Raw genomic sequence first — 19958 nt, forward strand, 5'->3', positions numbered from 1 at the left:
CTATCTGCAACCAACTGGGGCACCCTTACCTCAGAATTCTGTTCCCTCTTTCTCCAGGGGACCACCAACTTACTCCTCAACCAAGCAAAGCATCCTTCACATTTCTTCACATATTCTACTTGCTCTTAAGCCATGAGCTCCTTAGAAGCAAACACTGAATGTCTTTCTAAATAAGTACCTGCAAATACCCAGCACAAAGCTATGGCCTGGCACCACTGGGGCTCAACATAATCTTGCTGATGAATTAGGTTAAATTTTCTCTAGAACAAGACACCAGCACAGATAGATGGAAAGCTAGAAGGCCCCCAGCTATAGGCAGGCAGACCATCTTTCTGGCTAAAGGCTTGACATAGCAGATGAAGTAAATATGGAAAATTATTATTCAATGAGAACCCAAAACCTGTCTTAGCCATTGTCTCTACCCCTTCCACAACCTCGGCAGGTAGAGTGTGTGAATGGAGTGTTCTTTGTACATTGTGGGCCAGGGTGGCTGGAATTTTTCTGCAGACTACCCTGTGATCTCTGAGCCATGCACAAGAGCCCTGAGGTGCCGTCATTTACTTTTAAATTAAAATACCATTAAGCTGCTACCCAAGAGCATCATTTCTGCCTAGGGCTGGGGGATGAGGGCTGAGAGTGAGGTTGGACACAGGAGGAAAAATTTGGCATTTGAGCTATCCCAAAGCAGAAATTCAAACATTTTGGGTTTAAAATTTAGTCTTAAAATGCAATGGGATGGTCTCTTCTGTGGGAACAGGGGGAGGAGTCACACTAGCTGTAGACTAAATAAATATCACCAAATGCAAATCTATTTAACAGGATTACTTACTCAGTAGATTTTTTGGTCATATGTGCCTTCCTGATGGACAGACACCAAGAATACTACTAGTATTTGAAAATCTGCAATTATTTTAAGTTAGAAAGATTCTCAGGCTCAAACCTATACTCTGCTACCAGAACTACTGCTGTATTATCAAATATAAAAATGTTTTTCTTCTATCATCATCGAGGCTGGCTTTGTTTTCTGCCCCAGGGTCCTCTCAATTGACCCATATAAAAGAAAGAAACACATCCTCCTCAGTCCTGCACTCACCAAAGTCAAAATTTTTTAAAAACCTGACTAAGCAGCTCTTCTAGGGTCCAGGCTACTTGTATGGTATGTGCTGGTTCAGATGCGAAATATCCATAGCACACTCTCTGCTCTCTTGGGAGCTTCTGCCTACACTCCGATCCACACAGTCTTTTCCTAAATAGGTATTCTTCGAGGCAGCCAGTAGCAAATTATTGTGATTTCCTCCATTTTTTTGTTCAGTGTCCTTCAAACTGTATAGCCATGGTAATGAGATGATGAGAGGGAGGAGAGGAAGCCAGACAGTGTGGAGAGCTGTCTCTTCAAGGCCACAGTGAAGAAGACAGAGTCCACTTAAGTTCCTCCCTCAACATTCTCACCACAGCTGTAAATTGAACTCTGCTGCCCCAGGGTGCCCACAGCTGAAAGAGCTTCAGATTCAGGAGGGGCAGAAGAAACAAATTCCCAGCCTGTCTTCCACGTCAACAGGGCATGCTACAAGACAGCACTTCTTCCACATACAGAACATGCTCACAAAAGCCTTTGTCAAGGGGAGTATTTTAAATTACCACCATTATGGCACCTCCTTTAACCCCCATCAACCATTCCATCTGCATCAGCTGAAAAAATATGCACTCAAGGTTCCTCCTTGAGTCTATTAACAGGGATTTGCTATTTTTAACCCCTACTCTATTGTTTGATATTCCTGGCTAAGGAACAAGAGAAGAAATGAGAAGGTGGCTAGACAAAGCACTTACACTTGGCAGACAAATCAATTTCTCTTCCACCAAGAGAATGAGATTGCAAGATACAATTTACCTTGGTAGGAGGACAAAATCCTTGCCCTCACATAGATGACTTATTTAGTATGTTAGAATAGTACACCTTTAAATGAAAACTTAAATTACACAATACCAGTGCAGACTGAGAAATACAGTGTGAGAAAAGAATCTTTCTATTAATGTCTAACTCGCTGGATGTTACACTCACCCCAGGGCACATTTGTGTTTGCATGTGTATTTCTGAGTGTGTACATGAGAGATGGAATGTCTGCACACACGTCTAAATGAACAGATATTCCATCTAAATTCCCACATTACTACAAGTTGATGAATCAGTGTTGTCCTGCAAATGACAACATTTTAGTTCAAGTAATATTCTATGCTTTGGTACATTGAATTCACACATATTTACAGAACTCCTACCTACTGGCATTTGTCAGCATTTTGAAGGAGCATAGCACAGTGGAAAGAACACCGGCTTAGGAGTCAGAAGACCTGGGTTCAAGGACAGGCTGTGTTATTTACTGTCATTGGAATGTGGGACATCTGGAGGATGGAGAGAATCTGAGGCCTGCCTATCTCCTTCACAAGGGTTTTGCAAACCAAACAAGAGACTAGAAATGAGAGGTTTTTTTACAAACAAAAGTGTACCATCTGACCAGGCCCTAGACCTTACCACTCCCTCCTACCTTACCCTACACAGCTTTCCTGACTAGAACTGGACTCAATCACCAGCCTGCCCTGCAGAGAGTCATCAGACCTAAGAAGAGGTGCCTACCTCACTCACAGTTCTGTTAATGTTCAACATACAAATATGAGAACAAAATTAATTAAGCACATTTAACTCTCACTCCACTACATTATCCTCCTGGGTTATATGCTGACTATGGATTCCCTACTCCCTTCCCTTCCCCAACTTCTAGCAGAGCTATTGACACGGGGCCAAACCACAGGCCGGCATTTCCCCTCTAGGCTCCTTCTACTCCCCTAGCCCAGCTCCAACATTTAGCAGCCTTGGGCCAGGAGATCCACCACCTCTCTGAGTCTCAACTTTCCTCATCCGCTAAATCAGGATAATAGTACCTAACCCAGAGGAGCGATCTCAGGAAAAAAAACACGGTAGAGGAAGCACCAAGCATGATGCTGGACCCAGGACAAGGCCCGTGGGCCAGGTAGGCCTGGCCACTGGCCACTGCCGCCTCCTTACCCTCCACAACGCCCACACCCACACTGCTCCGCCGCGTGTTCATCGGGGCCACAAAGAACCACTCGTTGGTCTTGTAGCTGTAGGCTTCCACCGATGCTAGGCCTGGGAGACAAGAGACTCATGAGACTTCCGTGGCACCAGGCCTCACCCTGCTGTGTGAGAAGCAGTGAGGATGGGGGAGGAGTCCAAATGCAGGGGCTGGAAACCTAAATGTATGGCTCAGTACCACCTCTGCATCACCATGCGGCCTGTGGCAACTCCCTGAAACACATCTGCAGTGTCTACCTGCAGGGACTATTAAGACTTGACTCAGAGAGTGGGCTGTGAAAGGACAAGGGGTGTGTCTGAAATGCATGGCAAATGTAGGTCATAAAAACCACAGAGTGGGATACTTTGATTCCAAGTAGTCACCTGAGGTAGCCTCACTGAACACCTATTCCAATCCCCTTTCCCCCAGCTTCCTCTATCTTAGCAGTGGAAAGCTAAACACTTGCTTCCCAAGACTCCCTTGCAGCTAGGCATGACCAAGTCAATGAGACCTAAGCAGAAGTCTATGGGGATTTCAGAAACAGCCTTTGCTTTTCTAATATAGATACCGTTCCCCTTTTTGATTCTTGCTACCTGGAACACAAATGTGTTGGCTGGAGGTATAACAGCCATCTCATGATCATGAGAAAAAGGCCAAGAGAATCTTAAGGAATGTGGCCTCAATGTCCATGAATTACTGGACCAACTCAGCAACTGCTAACCTCTAGGCTTCTTGTTTCATGAGTAAAGCAAAATCCCTCGTGTTTTAAGGCAGAGTTTAATCAGGTTCTCTACTTATAGCCAAAAGTAATTCCCAAAAGAAACAATGCACCACTACCCTTTCCTTCTCTTTGTTCCACTCACTAAAGGCAGCCTCCAGAGGGGCTAAAGACCCTGGAATTATATGAGTGAGGCAAAGAGAAGGCTGAGAAAGGTCCCCAGATTGTGAAGACACAAATAAAAATTCAGCGAAGTAAAAAATACTGCTTTTTACCTCCCTGGGGGCCAAAGAATATCATATTAGTTTAATAGAGCTACTGTCTGCAGAGACATCTACCTGGCAGTATAAGCAGAGATGAGATCACCTCTCTGAGTTTATGTCAACTAACAGTTTTGGGTTGAAATTTTGAAGCTAGATAGAGTCCAGAGGCAAGGAGGCTCACCTACGGTGAAAAAGCCTGGCAAAGCTTCAGTAGGGTAGTAGAAAGGGCAACAGAAAAAATGCATGACCTGAGCCACTGCATGACCTGAGCCAGGTCTCTTCCAAGTGCTGGACTCAGCTCCCTCATCTGTCTAGCAAAGGGTTCAAACTGGAGGCCTGAGGCACCCCCTAGCTAAGCATGCTCTCCTTCTAAGTCTCATCTTCTGAGTAAATAGGTTCCCAGACACCGGAAAGTAGGAAAGGGACTCTTCTGAGTCCTAGAAAGCCTAGTACATGGGCAGTTACATATTCTGTCTGGAAGAAGGCCTGGCTCTTCCCCCAAAAGCTGGATGAGGAAGAAGAGTGGATATGTCCCTGGGGCAGTAGCTACAAATGGACAGAAAGTTGGTCCAGAACTGGCTGAATAAAACAGGGTTGCATGGAGGATGTGTCCCAGGCTAGGAGGGGTTGGGAACACACCCTAAACCTACCAGTACTGCCATCAAAGCCTCCCACTGCGTAGAGCAAGTCATTGAGCACTGCTGCGCCCAGTGTGCTCCGGCGCTCCTGCATGCTGGCAATGGACGTCCACTGGTCCTTTACGCCGTCATACACATCCACTGTCCGCACCCGCAGTGAGCCATTAAACCCTCCCACGGCATACACGTGGCCAGCCATGAACACCACACCTGAGGCACAGGAAACCAAGACATCAAGGTCAGGTCAGGCGCATGACTGCTCATGTTGATGGATGACAATGGAGGAGCAAGACAGACACAGGAAAAGTCACCACCGAAGATACTTTAGGTATTTGGCAGTCATTATGGGATTCACTGGATTTCTTTCCTACTTGCTTTTCTAATTTTGTCTGATTCAAGTAAATATTTGAATCAGCTTTAACTCCCCAAGCTCATAAGAACTGACACCAAAAGAGCCAAAAACTGTGCAAGTGGCCGGGCATGGTAGCTCATGCCTGTAATTCCAGTACCTTGGGAAGCCAAGGCAGGTGGATCACCTGAGGTCAGGAGTTCAAGACCAGCTTGGCCAAAATGGTGAAACCCATCTCTCCTAAAAATGCAAAAATTAGCTGGGCATGGTGGTGCATGCCTGTAATCCCAGCTACTTGGAAGGCTGAGGTGAGAGAATCACTTGAATCCAGGAGGCAGACGTTGCAGTGAGCCGAGATCATGACACTGCACTCCAACCTGGGTGACAGAGAAAGACTCTGTCTTAAAACAACAACAACAACCAAAAAAAAAAAAACTGTGCAGGAGGGAAACGAATGGGAGCCTGAAATGCACAGATGCTTGAGGAAACAAGGAGTAGCTCACGACTTCTGGCACGGAGTGGGGACCAGCAGGGGAAAAACAGCTTGCAGAACTGGGAGGCTGCTCACCTGCTCTGCATCTTCTGGAAGGAAGCTCAGCAATCTGATCCCACCGGTCCTCCTCGAAATCATAGCACTCCACACTGCGGATTGCCTTGGGTGCCTGGCCGCCAACCACAATCATGACCTCCGGAGAGACAAGTGGACATTAGCGGGGTCACCCCAAAATCTGGATTTATGGTATCCCTGGTACTTCCACATGGCTTATTGCCCAGGGTGTGTGGATGATCTGAGATGCCAGTTTACAGAGCTACATACATGGGGATGCTGCTCCTGGTCACCAACAGGTATGAGTATTCAAGAAAAGTCTAACAAGCATCTTCACACAGAAACACAGTCATAAGTTCTGTTTCCCAAATGCCCCACTCGGGGCTATCTTGTGGGTATGTGAAGCCGCGTAGGGCATCATCTGTAATCTCAGTGCCCTCAGATTGGGAATGGGGGGTGCTAAATCTTATATCAAAACAAACTTGAATATACTTTGAAAAAGAGTGCAGAATTTGGATGTATTTTTTAAAGTATTATTCAAAAGCATTTCTGAATGCCTAGAATGTAGGGTGCACTTATGCACTGCAGTATAGAAAAAAATTGAAAAACTCCTGTGAGATGCTTATTACAAAAGTTATTAAACTGATGATGTTCTGGAAACTAGTGCTAGCAGTCCTATTTCCACAAGTAAGGTAGTAGCTACCACTGCTAGGCACCATGTGAAATGTGTTGTCATTTACTTGTCACCACAACTGTGAGGTAGATATCATCATCCACATTGACAGATAGGAAAGTAAAGCTCAGAGAACACATGTAAGTGGCCCAAGGTCACACAGCTAAGAGTGTAGGCAGAGACTGAAACCCAAGTCTACCTGACAGAGGGTGAGGCCAGCCACCCCCCCAACTCCTGCTCTAGAGACAGGATCCAAGCAAACACAGCTTGCTGCATCTATGTTTGTCAAAAACAGGTCGCTTTCCATTAGTAGGTCATGAAATCAATTTAATGGATTATGACCAGCACATATATTTTTAAAAGCACAGAAAATATGATAATAAGAATATTATTTCATGAAATATTGGTTTTGGCTATACACACTTACATGTGTCTTCTGGATAGCAATTTAAATGCATTTTGTATTGCAAGGGCATGGTCAAACACAATGAAAACTACTGCTCTGGTTAGGTTAATAGAACTGCAGTACTTAATTATGGTATCACTGCTGTGTCTTTGGTCACATGTTATTAATAAATAAAAAATTAAAGTACCAATTATCTATAGTTTACATATTTTAATAAACATGTGCAAATTCATAGCTGTCCCCACAATGATGTCACTCTCACTCAACGGCATTCCAATATGCTTTCTTGAGTGGAGAGAAAGGGTGGAAGTCACAACCAGCAAATTCATTTGATCATTACCTATAGCTTGTCTTATTTACCCAGTGGTTCTCAAACTTGAGCATACATCAGAATCACCTAGAGGACTTGTGAAAACACAAGCTGCTGGGCCCTATCCCCAGAGTGTGATTCAGTGGACCTGGAGTGGAGCCCAGAGGCTGCCTTTCTAACAAGTTCCCAGGTGCTGCTGCTGCTGCCACTCTAGGGTTCATACTTTGAGAACCACCTTTTTAATCCACGCTCTGTATGGATTTCCTGATGATATGCCATGAACAACTTTTGCCATTATGAATTATCATAGTGCTTTTTACTTCCCCATGATGTATTTTTGGGGAGAGAAGTGCCCATCAAAATCTGTGTGAACTCGCAAAGGCACATCCCTCAAGTGAACACTTCCCACCATACGGGAGGCAAAACCAGAGCTCACCACCATTACTACAGATCAATCATTTATTCCCCAATATTCCAGAACAGGCTCACCCACTGCCATGTGGGTGGTCACTGGTCATCAGACTTAGTCCATAGCTGTCTGTCACCAAAAGTGGGTAACCAGTGTTCAAAAATTCAGAAATCAGTTCTGACTTCTAAAGCATTCCAAAGGAACCCAGGACACAAAACCCAGCCTCGAGCTGCTGCTGCTGCTGCTTCCAGACAGAAACTTGACTTTCCTGGGTGCCTCAGCTCAGAGGGTCCACTGCCCTGTGTCAAGAGTAGCCTTTTTCAGAGTAAACATGAATTCTACATTACTTCCCATTTGTAATTCTTTGCTTAGACAGGCATCCATGAACAGTTCAAGGGGGATGTTAATGAACACAGCCCCTTGGCAAACTCCAGATAATGCCTAACCTACTCTTCAAGGGCAGAATGACATGTTCGTAAATATGCCCAGAACTTGCATTGTCTTTCCGGTTTTGAGTTGGTAAAGCTAAACTGAAGGAAAATACTGCAAGGATTTTCTTTGAAATCTGATTTCTGAAGCTGAGTGAGAATAAAAGCAGTTTTAAGTTTTCTTTCTGCAAGGACTTCAGGCACCCCACACCCTCCCACATGCTGTTCCCTGACTCGAAACCTTCCCATCTCTGAGCACTCTGCCTTAACACCTGCTTATCTTTCAGGTCTCAGTTTAAATGTTATTTCCTACAAATGGACTTCCCTGGCCTCCAGGTCAGAACTACATATCCGTCCTCTGAGATTTCACCTGCCCTGTGTGTTCTGCATTGTGCTGGACCATCAGTGTCTTGTCTTTTGCACCTCTAGACAGTGAGCCCTGACCAGGCAGAAAACATATCTGCCTCAGTCACCAAGATAACTCCATATACTTATGTTGCCAGGTAAAAGTGAGGGCTCAAGTGTTTATTTGGAATAAAGAATACATGAATAAGAAGTAAATAGCACATGCAAGGAGTTAAACAAACAATACAGAGTTTTTAAAAATGAAAAAAGAAACTAAACTAGAACGTCATTTTCTTTAGTTAAAATATGTTGGAACACCAGGTTAAAATTCTGGAGACAGTGAGGAAAAAGCAAGCAAAATAAAAAGAGAAAGTGAGAGCTTTTCCCATCTTTTGACTCAACCACCAAAAGAAAGTTTGCTTATACTTGGCATAAGCTATCCAGCTTCTTTCGTAAATTTAAAAAAAAAAAAAAAAAGGCAAAGTTTTCAGGAACCCTCACCATGCCCCAGAAACTATCTCCCACCAGGGAAGTAGAGGGTACATGCATATTGGAGAAAATCTACCACTCATCTCTGAGAATTTTCACAGAAACAGTATTACAGAAATGCAAATTTTTTAATGTTAAAGTAAAGCCTGAGTAGAAATACAAAAATGATACACGACAGCTAGGTGCAGTGGCTCACGCCTGTAATCCCAGTACTTTAGGTGGCAGAGGCGGGTGGATCTCTTGAGTCCAGGAGCTCAAGACCAGCCTGGGCAACACGGTGAAACCCCGTCTCTACAAAAAATACAAAAAACTAGCTGGGTGTGGTGGTGCATGCCTGTAGTCCCAGCTACTTGGAAGGCTGAGGTGGCAGAATCACCTGAGCCCAGGAATTTGAGGCTGCAGTGAGTTGTGATTGCAGCACCACTGCACTCCAGTCTGGGCAACAGAGTGAGACCCTGTCTCAAAAAAAAAAAAAAAAGAATACAAGATAAGGTTTTCAAAACAAACTTGGCTTTGAGCTCATAAAACCACTGGTAAGAGATAAATTTAAACAAACAAAACTTGTACAACTATCTGGGAAAATGAATTATGAGGTTTTGTGGGATAGGACCATCAGTTTCAGAGGTAGCTCAAGGCAGCAGGAAGAGCAGGTATACATCTGCTTCTCTCGTAGGCATAGGAAACTCAATTTTTTTTGTTTTATTTTTAGTTGGCACATAATAGGTACACATATTTATGGGGTACAGTGTGATGTTTGGATACATGCATACATTAGGTGATGATCAAATCAGGGTAATCAGCATACCCACCATCTCAGACACTTATTATTTCTTTGTGGTGAGAACATTCAAAATCCTCTCCTCTAGCTATTTTGAAATATACAATACATTATTGTTAACTATAGTCACCCTACTGTGTAATAGAACTCCAGAAGGTATTCCTCCTATCTAACTGTAACATAGTATCCATTGATCACCCCCATCTCCCCTCCCTCTTCCCTTCCCCAGCCTCTGATAACCACTATTCTGCTCTCTACTTCTACGAGTTTGTCTGTTTTAGATTTCATATATAAGTGAAATCATGTGGTGTTTGTCTTTCTATGCCTGGGTTATTTCACTTAACATAATGTTCTCCAGGTTCATCCACGTTGTCACAAATGACAGGATTTCACCTTTTTATTTATTTAATTTTTTAGACAGAGTCTCGCTCTGTCACCAAGGCTGAAGTGCAATGGCACAATCTTGGTTCACTGCAACCTCCACCCCCCGGGTTCAAGCAATTCTCCTGCCTCAGCCTCCCACGTAGCTGAGATTACAGGTGCCCACGACCACACCTGGCTAATTTTTTGTATTTTTAGTAAAGATGGGGTTTCACCATGTTGGCCAGTCTGGTCTTAAACTCCTGACCTAAGGTGATCCACTCGCCTCGGCCTCCCAAAGTGCTGGGATTACAAGCATGAGCCACCGTGCCCGGCCTTTTTATAGTTGAATTGTATATATACCTCATTTTAAAATCCATTCATCTGTTGATGGGCACTTAGGTTGATGCTGTTTTTTGGCTATTGTGAATACTGCTGAAATAAACATGAGAGTACAGATATCTCTTCGACATGCTGATTTAATTTCCTTTGGATGCATACCCAGTATGGGATTGCAGGGTCATATGGTAGTTCTATTTTTAATTTTTCCTGGACACATACAACCAACCAATATAGAATCATGAAGAAACAGAAAGCCCAAACGACCGATAACAAGCAACAAGATTGAATCACTAATAAAAAGTCTGCTATCAAAGAAAAGCCCAGAACCTGATAGTTTCACTGCTGAATTCTAACAAACATTTAAAGAAGAACTAATACCAGTTATTCTCAAACTATTCTAAAATATTGAAAGAGAGGGAATACTTCCAAATTTATTCTTTGAAGCCAGGACTACTCTAATACCAAACTAGACAAGGGCATGACAAAAAACAAAACTATAGACCAATATCCATGATGAACACAGATACAAAAATCCATAACGAAATACTAGCAAATGAAATTCAACAGCACATTGAAAAGATCATTTACCGTGATCAAATAGATTCATCCTAGGGATGCAAGCATGGTTCAATATAACACAAATCAATAAAAATGATACGTCACATTAACAGAATCAAAGACAAAAACCACGTAATCATTTCAATAGATGCAGAAAAAGCATTTGATAAAACTCAACATCGCTTCATAATAAAAACTCTCAACAAATTAGAAATAGAAGGAATGTAACTCAACATAATAGAGGCCATATATGACAAACCCGCAGCTAACATCATACTAGAAAGGGGAAAGTTGAAAGCTTTTCCTCTAAGAATTGGAACAAGACAGGCCGGGCGCGGTGGCTCACGCCTGTAATCCCAGCACTTTGGGAGGCCGAGGTGGGCGGATCACGAGGTCAGGAGATCGAGACCACGGTGAAACCCCATCTCTACTAAAAATACAAAAAATTAGCCGGGTGCAGTGGCGGGCGCCTGTAGTCCCAGCTACTCGGGAGGCTGAGGCAGGAGAATGGCGTGAACCCGGGAGGCGGAGTTTGCAGTGAACCGAGATTGCACCACTGCACTCCAGCCTGGGCGACAGAGCGAGACTCCGTCTCAAAAAAAAAAAAAAAAAAAAAAAGAATTGGAACAAGACAAGGATGCCCACTTTCTCCACTTCTATCCAACATAGTACTGGAAGTCGTAGCCAGAGCAATCAGGCAAGAGAAAGAAATGAAGTACATTCTAATTGAAAGGAGAAAGTCAAACTGCTTGCAGAGAATATGATCTTATATATTAAAAAGCCTAAAGACGCCACCAAAAAACTATTAGAATGAATAAATGAATTGGCAAAGTGGCAGGATACAAAATCAACATACAAAAGTTAGTGGTGTTCCTATACACTAATAGTGAACTATCTGAAAAAGAAATAAAGAAAAAACTCATTAACAATAGCTACAAAAAAAAATAAAATAACTAGGAATAAATTTAACCACAGAGGTAAAAGATCTCTACAATGAAAACTATAAAACATTGATGAAAGAAATTGAAGAGGACACAAATAAATGGAAAGATATTCCATGATCATGGAAAGAATTAATAATGTTAAAATGCTCATACTACCTAAAGCAATCTACAGATTCAATGTAATCCTTATCAAACTACCAACGACATTGTTCACAAAAATAAGAAAAAAAAAATCTAAAACTCATATGGGAATAGCCAAACAATCTAGAGCAAAAGGAACGAAGCTGGGGGCATCATGCTACCTGACTTCAAAATATACAGCAAAGCTAGAGTAACTAAAACAGCATGGTACTGGCATAAAAACAGACACATAGACCAATGAAATAAATTAGAGAACCTAGAAATAAATCCACACATTTACAGCCAACTGATTTTCGACGAACATGCCAAAAGCACACATTTGACAAGGTGTTAATACCCAGAATATATAAGGAACTCAAACAACTAAATAACAGAAAAACAGATTATCTGATTCAAAAATGGGCAAAAAGATCTAAATAGATATTTCTCTAAAAAAGATATATGAATGACCAAAAAGTATATGAAAAAAATGCTCAACATCACTATTTATCTGGGAAATGCAAATGAAAATCACAATGAGATATTACCTCACCCCAATTAGAAGGTCTACTGCAGAAAAGACAAAAGATAACTGCCGGCAAGGATGTGGAGAAAGAGGAACTCTTATACCCTGCTGGTGGGAATGTAAGTTAGTACAGCCCAGTATGGTCAAAAGAAATCCAATTTTTATGGTAGGTGTTGCAAGAAGCATTCATACATGGAGCACTACACCCACTACTGTGCTGATCATGCAGAGTAAAAAGAATAAATTTCCTATCATGAGTGCTAATGGATAGTTGTTTCCATGGATACCTGATGTTAGCAACCAGTTAGGCAAATATGAGTATTTCCCACAGTCTACATGTATCACATCTCTGAAATCACAAACTTCTAGCTACTTAAGAAGACCACAAGATGTTAGAGGAAGAGACTTGAACTATTCTCTCCTATATGCCCTCATTTTATATTCCAGAAACACCCAGGCCCAGGGAGTTCAACAAGCATGTTTCTTTCTTTCCCCAACACTCCTAAACCCCAATATACTTAAGATTAATATGCCTTTATTAGAAATTACTCAATCAAATCAGCTTATTTAATGATCACTATTTTTAACATTTATCTTTCAAGGTAACCCTGAGTAAGAACTATCAGTCACGTAGGAATCACAAACTAAAGAACTGGCTCTAGGTGAACAATTATGCTAGACTGAACATAATTTAATCACTCTCGTGAACTGCAGCATACTTAGGAGTTTGGCAGGGTGCCTCAGGGTTCTGATCCCAAGTCTCAACTGTCACTGTGTTGAAGGCTGCAGAAGTTCTGGTGAATGGAGTTTCTCTGGTTGACAGAATATGAGTGAGCTGAACTCCACTGTAGCAGAGATGGTTATTAGATATCTCCCAAAGAAAACACTGTCATTTTGAAAAGTCAAATAGCCATTTATTTTAGGAAGATTAGTGAGCCCAAGCAAAAGACTACCTGATTCCTTAGGAAGGAAATTTTACTCCCAGCATAACATTTTTAAAAATAAATATATAATGCTCTCTTGTTTACATAGATGATTCTGATTCTACCAGCGTGACTGTGGGATTGAAGGCATGTTGGTCCCTCCTCACCGAAATCACAACCACCCTGTGTCTGAGAGCCATTAGGTGCCAGGGACTAGCCAGGGAAAGGGACAATCCATGAAGAGAATAGAGATTTCCAGCCTACGTGTAGATCAAGACCCTAGCCCTGGCCTCAGGACTACATAGGTCATTCAAATTTCTACTCAGGTGAGAGGAACAATCTGGGCTCTACACATTTTTTTCATCGGGCAAGAGTAGAATGCATGTCCAAACTCTCTTCTGTGACCGGTGAGCTGGGCAGAAGGCAGGCCCAGCCAGTCGGTCCCTCGGGCCAGGGCAGGAAGCGAGAGTCTCTCTTACCCTGGTGCGTGGGGCCGCAGGGCTAACACCAACAATTCATCCGATGGAGCATGTCGAGGTCGAGCCAGAAGACTTGTCCAAGCAGGTTCCTGAGCAACAGTTGCTCTAGGCAAGTACTGATAGCAAGGTGCAGAGAAAATGGGGGTCTGAGAACCAGGTAATATGAGGGCAAGGCCCAGGGGGAGAGAAGAGGAGTGGAAAAAATGGGCTTTGGAATCAGACACATCTGGGCCCAAATATAGTATCAGCCCCGTCACTATATAGCTGTGTGGCTATGAGCAAGACATTTAACCTTGCTAAGCCTCATTTTCATAACTTGTAATATCAGGATAATAGGATGCTTCCCATATGGGTGTCAGGAGGCTTAAATGATATGAAGCACTTAGCACAATGCTTGATAAATAGTAAACACTAAATGTTATCTGATTAACACTAGTGTCATTATTAGCTTCTAAGGCAGGTGCTAAAAAACAGATTCCCAATGAAAGGTAGAAAAGGATACTATGAACCTGTGAGGGAGGGTAAGTACCACTAATTCTAGGGGTGATTATGGGGCTTTTTCAGGACTCCAGGGTGCTTGTCAGGGTGTGGACCAAGGTGGAAGGGGGCAGTGCCCATCCAGGGGCCTGGGCCAAATGAGAGGTCATCCCATCCACCCTGTCAACAGCTTCTTCAAATACCATCTACCGAAAGCAGGACAGCCCAACTCAGGAGCAAGCCACCCACTTCCAGCCCAAATGGCGTTTCAGTAGCATTTTTAAAGAGCTGAATAGAGATGCCAACTGAACTGGAATGACAGTGAAAAGTGCCAGGTTCAGTACATTTCCAAAAGGTTCATTTGCATCTTCCTGAAACCTCATTTCCTTGCTGCCATCTGTGGAACAGGGTAACGTAGGAGACTTCTGAGTGGCTGGGAGACAGCCTCGGGTTGTCCATGGCAACCCAGCCTCAGGAAAAGTGCTGGGCGGTGAATGTGTGGGAGCCAAGATGATGCTGTTAGCTGTTCCGGCTGGGATGTGTCAGTATGCTCTGTGCATATATGGCTCAGGAAAAACACCTTTATTAGCCTCTGCAGCTATCTCAAGGCAGAGCCCTGTTCCTCTCAGGGAAAGGACTTGGCTGGCAAACAGAGTTACTGCTGAGAATTACTGAATATAGTGCAGGTCTCTCTCCACCATGTTGTTTTTCAAAGTTTGCTCTGCCAGAAAGCCTATCTGGACTGAATTTATGAAAGCACAAACCAGCCTGCCCTTGGAATTCCTATGCCTGCTTCTCCAACTAGTCCAATTATCTCCTGATTTTTCTTCTTTCTCTACTTATTTGGTTGTTCATATATGTCTATCTTACTTTCTCAGAGAGACTTCTTAAAATTAAAAGTCCCCAAAGGGCAGGAATCAGGTTTCTTTCAACACAGCATTCGGCTATAATGCTTTTGTGACATTTGGAAGCAATATAATAAAACAGTTCAGAGCACAGGGCCTTGGGCCAGTCATCCTAGGCTTAAACCTCAACTCAGCCATTTACTAATTGTGCTTTAAAGATGGGTCACAAATTCTGTGATACTACTACACTCAGACGTGGAACTTAATACCTCTCCCCTTAAGTGTGGGCTAGACTTAGTGACTTGTATCTAGCAAATAAAAGACAGAAGTGATGGGACATGGATTTTGACATTAGGTTATAAAAACACTACAGCTTCTGTGTTAGATGTGTGCTCTCATTTTCTTGCTCTAGAATCACCCTCTCTGGAAGAAAGCCAGCATGTCATGAGGACACTCAAGCAGCTTATGGAGAGGCCCACATGGCAAGAAACAGGCCTGCCAGCAACCACATGAGTGAGCTTAGAATCAGATCCTCCCCAAACAAGCCTGAAATAACTGCACCCCGACCAACAGCTTGATTGTATGAGAGACCCTGGGTCAAAAGGACCCAGCTAAGCCACTCCAGGATTCCTGCCCACAGAAACTGTGAGATGATAGATGTTTATTGTGTTAAGCCATTGTAGGGTAATTTGTGGTGCAGAAATAGATAACTAATGCATAATAAGTGGGTGACATAACCCAAGGTCCAACTTCCTCATCTGCGAAATGGGGATAATTACAGTTATGAAAATCCTATGAGATAACAAATATAAGTCACTTAGCCCAGTGGCTGGCACATGATAAGTGCTCAGTAATTGATATCTGCTGTTATCATTATTGTGGGTATTAGTATCATGTAGTGATTAAAAGCCCAGGCTTTGAGTCAGCCAGACTTGGATTCAAGTCCTCACACTGCCACTTAAGCGCTGTAAAACCCTGGGCAAATCACTCAGTCTTACTCAATCTCACCGAATCTCAGTTGTCTCCAACATTAAAGCCTCCAGAGTTGTAATAAAGACAAAATAAGATAATGGGCATTACATACTTAGGCTACTAATGCAAAGAAGCTGCTCAGTAATTAGTATTTAAACAATACTACTTGTATCATCATCAATACCTTTGGTGATGATGACCAGGACAACGACCCAGGGAAGAAGATGCAAAGTACAAATTATTCTAAGTGGTCACCAGAGGGTGTAAACCAGTTTTCTCCTGCAGTCACCTGAACCAGTTTCTGGATGTTCACTCTCACAGACAATTTGCGTTTTACCTTGGAGACACAGCTCCTGTCAGCTCCTGCAGAAAGCTTTCCTTAACTCCTTACCCCTCTCTGTGCTCCCAGAGTGTTTTTCCTGTACCCCTATGAGGGCATTTACTCACTCCATTGCAATTGTCCTTTCACAACTGTTTCCCCTCCTCCTGGTCTGGGAGTCCCCTGGGGAACAGACCAGTTCATATCAGCCTTCGTGAATCCAGTACTTAACCCAGTGCCTGGCAATTAGTGGTTTCTCTATGGAAGTATGTTGGATGAGTGAATTAAAAAGTAATGAATTGGCAGGGCACGGTGGCTCACACCTGTAATCCCAGCACTTTGGGAGGCTGAGGAAGGTGGATCACCAGAGGTCAGGAGTTCGAGACCAGCCTGACCAACATGGTGAAACCCCATCTCTACTAAAAATACAAAAAAACGTAGCCGGGCATGGTGGCAGGCGCCTGTAATCCCAGCTACTTGGGTGGCTGAGGCAGGAGAATCGCTTGAACCCAGGAATCAGAGGTTGCAGTGAGCCAAGATCGTGCCATTGCACTCCAGCCTGGGCAACAGGAGCAAAACTCCATCTAAAAAAAAAAAAAAAAAAGTAATGAATTAATGCATACATGATTGTTGATAGCTGGATTTCAGACTTGAAAAAAAGAAAGAAAGAAAGAAAAGAAACAAAGAACCTTACAACCCTTCTAACCCCCAGGAACGACAACTGGATTCATTCAAATTTGGACTTGTAGGCTTGAATCAAACATTCTAGGGTCAACCTACATTAGTAGTCAAAGGAGGATATAAAGTAGGATATAAATCCTCACTAAAGCCATGTGAAAATGCAGGTATGAATGCTGATAAGCCCATCAGGAAAAAATGAGGGGTGATATAAATGGTCAGTATTAAGTCTCTATGAGGTTATTTCTTCTTTAAAAATGTATTTCTTTAATTGAGGCTGTGTGCCAAGGACACAGATGAGTAATGCCTGCTGCCATGGAACCTACAGTTGCGTAGAGGAGCTAACACTCTAGAAGAGAGCCCTAAATGCCTGCCTGAGGCATCAGCCTGGGCTACTCAGTAATCTTCTGAAACTACTGTCCTTGTTCAGAAAGAAATGAAGCCATCACCAACCTGACTTCTCCCCCATTAAATAACCTTTCTCATCAATCACATTTCTACTTATCAGCAATAAACAATTAGAAATTGGAATTTCAAAAGAAAACATTTACAATAGCATCTAAAACAATAAAATACCCAGGGATAGATCTAACAAAAGACATGTAAGACCCATGAACTGAAAACTATTAAACACTGATGAGAGAAATTAAAGAAGACCTGCATAAATGGAGTTATGCTGTGTTCATGGATCTAAAGATTTAATATTATTAAGATGGCAGTTCCCCCATTTGATCTAGAGATTCAATACCATTCCAAGCAGAACCCCTACAAGCTTTTTTGTAGATAGACAAGTTGATTCTGAAATTTAATGGAAATGCAAAGGACCTAGACTCACAAAAACAACTTTGAAGAACAAAACTAGAGGACTCATACTGCCTAATTTCAAGACTTACTAGAAAGCTAGTAATCAAGGCAACATAGTATTGGTGTAAAGGTAGACAGATAAAATGGAACAGAAGAGAGTCCAGAAATAGATGAACACATATACAGTCAATTATTTATAACAAAAGTAACAGGGTAATTCAATGGAGAACAGAGAATCTTCCCAATAAATAGTGTGGAACAACTGGACATTCATATGCAAAACAAATGAGCCTTAGACTCTCACCTCATGCGCCATATTAAGAACAAAAAAAAAAAAAAGTTCTCAAAATGGATCCATAGGCCTAAGTGTAAAACCTAAAACTTCTAGAAGAAAGTATAGGAGAAAATCTGTGACTTCAAATTAGGCAAAGATTTTTTATATAGAGCACAAAATAAACCATAACAGAAAAAAATTGAAAAACTAAAAACTTATGCACTTCCAAATACAGTACAGCCACCATGGAAAACAGTGTGGAACTTGCTCAGAAAAGTAAAAATAGAACTACCATATAATCCAGCAATCCCACTATCGGGTATATATCCAAAGGAAATGAAATCAGTATGTCAGAGAGATATCTACTCTTGTGTTCACTGCAGCATTAGTTGCAATAGCCAAGATGTGGAATCAAGCTAAATGTCCATCAACAGATGAATGCATAAAGAAACTGTGGTATACATATTTAGTAGAATACTATTTAGCCTTAAAAAAGAAGGAAATCCTGTCATCTGTGACAATATGGATGAACCTGGAGGACATTACGTTAAGTGAAATAAGCAGGGCACAAAAGGACAAATAACATACAATCTCACTCATACACGGAATCTAAAGAAGTTAAACTCATAGAAGTAGAGAATAGAATGGTGGTTACCAAGGGATAGGGGGAAGGGGTTGGCTGGGAAGATGTTAATCAAAGGATATGAAATTTCAGTGAGATGGGAGAAATACCTTCAAGAGATTTATAGTACAACGTGGTGACTATAGTTAATAACAATGTATTATATTCTTGAAAATAGTTAAGAGAATGGATTTTAAGTGTTCTTACCACAAAAAAGTATATGATGTAATACATATGTTAATTAGCTAAATTTAGCCATTCCACAATGTATCTATATTTCAAAACCTCATGTTGTACATGATAAATGCATATAACTTTTGTCAATTAAAAAATTAATTAGTGGCCAGGCGCGGTGGCTCACATCTGTAATCCCAGCACTTTGGGAGGCCGAAGCAGGCGGATCACGAGGTCAGGAGATTGAGATCATCCTGGCTAACACAGTGAAACGCCGTCTCTACTAAAAATACAAAAAAAAAAAAAAAAATTAGCCAGGCGTGGTGGCAGGCACCTGTAGTCCCAGCTACTCGGGAGGCTGAGGCATGAGAATGGCATGAACCCGGGAGGCAGAACTTGCAGTGAGCCGTGATTGTGCCACTGCACTATGGCCTGGGCAACAGAGCAAGATTCTGTCTCAAAAAAAAAATAATTAATTAGTTAAAAAACTATCTTCCAAAGATACTGCTAAGAAAATGAAAATATAAGGCACAGGTTGGGAGAAAATATTTGCACAATATATATCTTATTAAAGACTTGTATCCAGAATACATAAAGAACGTTTACAACTCAATAAGAAAACAATAACCCAATTTTTCAAATGGGCAAAATATTTTAACAGACACTTCACCAAAGAAGAAATATGGGTGGCAAATAGGCACATGAGAAAATCTCAACAGCATAGTGATTAGAGAGATGCATATTAAAACCATAGTGAGATACTACCACAGACCTACTAGAATGGCTAAAATTTTTAAAAATAGATAATGTCAAGTAGTAGCAGGACTGCAGAATAACTGAAACTCATATATTGCTGGTGGATGTGCATAATAGTATAGCCATTTTAAAAAACAGTTTAGCAATTTCTTATAAAGTTAAATATATACTTACCATACAACCCAGCAATCCTACTCCTAGGTATTTACCCAAGAGAAATTAAAACATATGTCCACACAAAGATCTGTAAGTGAAATCACAGCAGCTTTATTTGTAACAGCCAAAAACTGGATACCCAAATGTCCACCAACTCGTGAATGAATAAACTATGGTCCATCCATACAAT

The 19958-nt window shown here is 41.9% G+C and overlaps 1 protein-coding gene and 1 non-coding gene across 5 annotated transcripts in view; both read right to left on the minus strand.

The window, feature by feature from the left end:
* Positions 1 to 19958, minus strand: part of KLHL3 (kelch like family member 3) — a 276374-nt gene that overhangs the window by 16677 nt on the left and 239739 nt on the right. For all 4 annotated transcript variants that reach the window (XM_055389111.2, XM_004042559.5, XM_063706795.1 and 1 more), the window contains 3 exons: positions 5623 to 5740; positions 4718 to 4915; positions 3059 to 3160 (listed from right to left, as the gene is read on the minus strand). In XM_055389111.2, the coding sequence (XP_055245086.1) occupies positions 3059 to 3160; positions 4718 to 4915; positions 5623 to 5740 (418 nt within the window). The remainder of the gene's footprint in view (positions 1 to 3058; positions 3161 to 4717; positions 4916 to 5622; positions 5741 to 19958) is intronic.
* MIR874 (microRNA mir-874) lies at positions 13630 to 13741 on the minus strand. Its single transcript, NR_106353.1, has one exon. It is a non-coding gene; the product is annotated as a microRNA mir-874 (primary transcript).

This window comes from Gorilla gorilla, chromosome 4, assembly GCF_029281585.2.
Source record: "Gorilla gorilla gorilla isolate KB3781 chromosome 4, NHGRI_mGorGor1-v2.1_pri, whole genome shotgun sequence".
Taxonomy (NCBI): domain Eukaryota; kingdom Metazoa; phylum Chordata; class Mammalia; order Primates; family Hominidae; genus Gorilla; species Gorilla gorilla.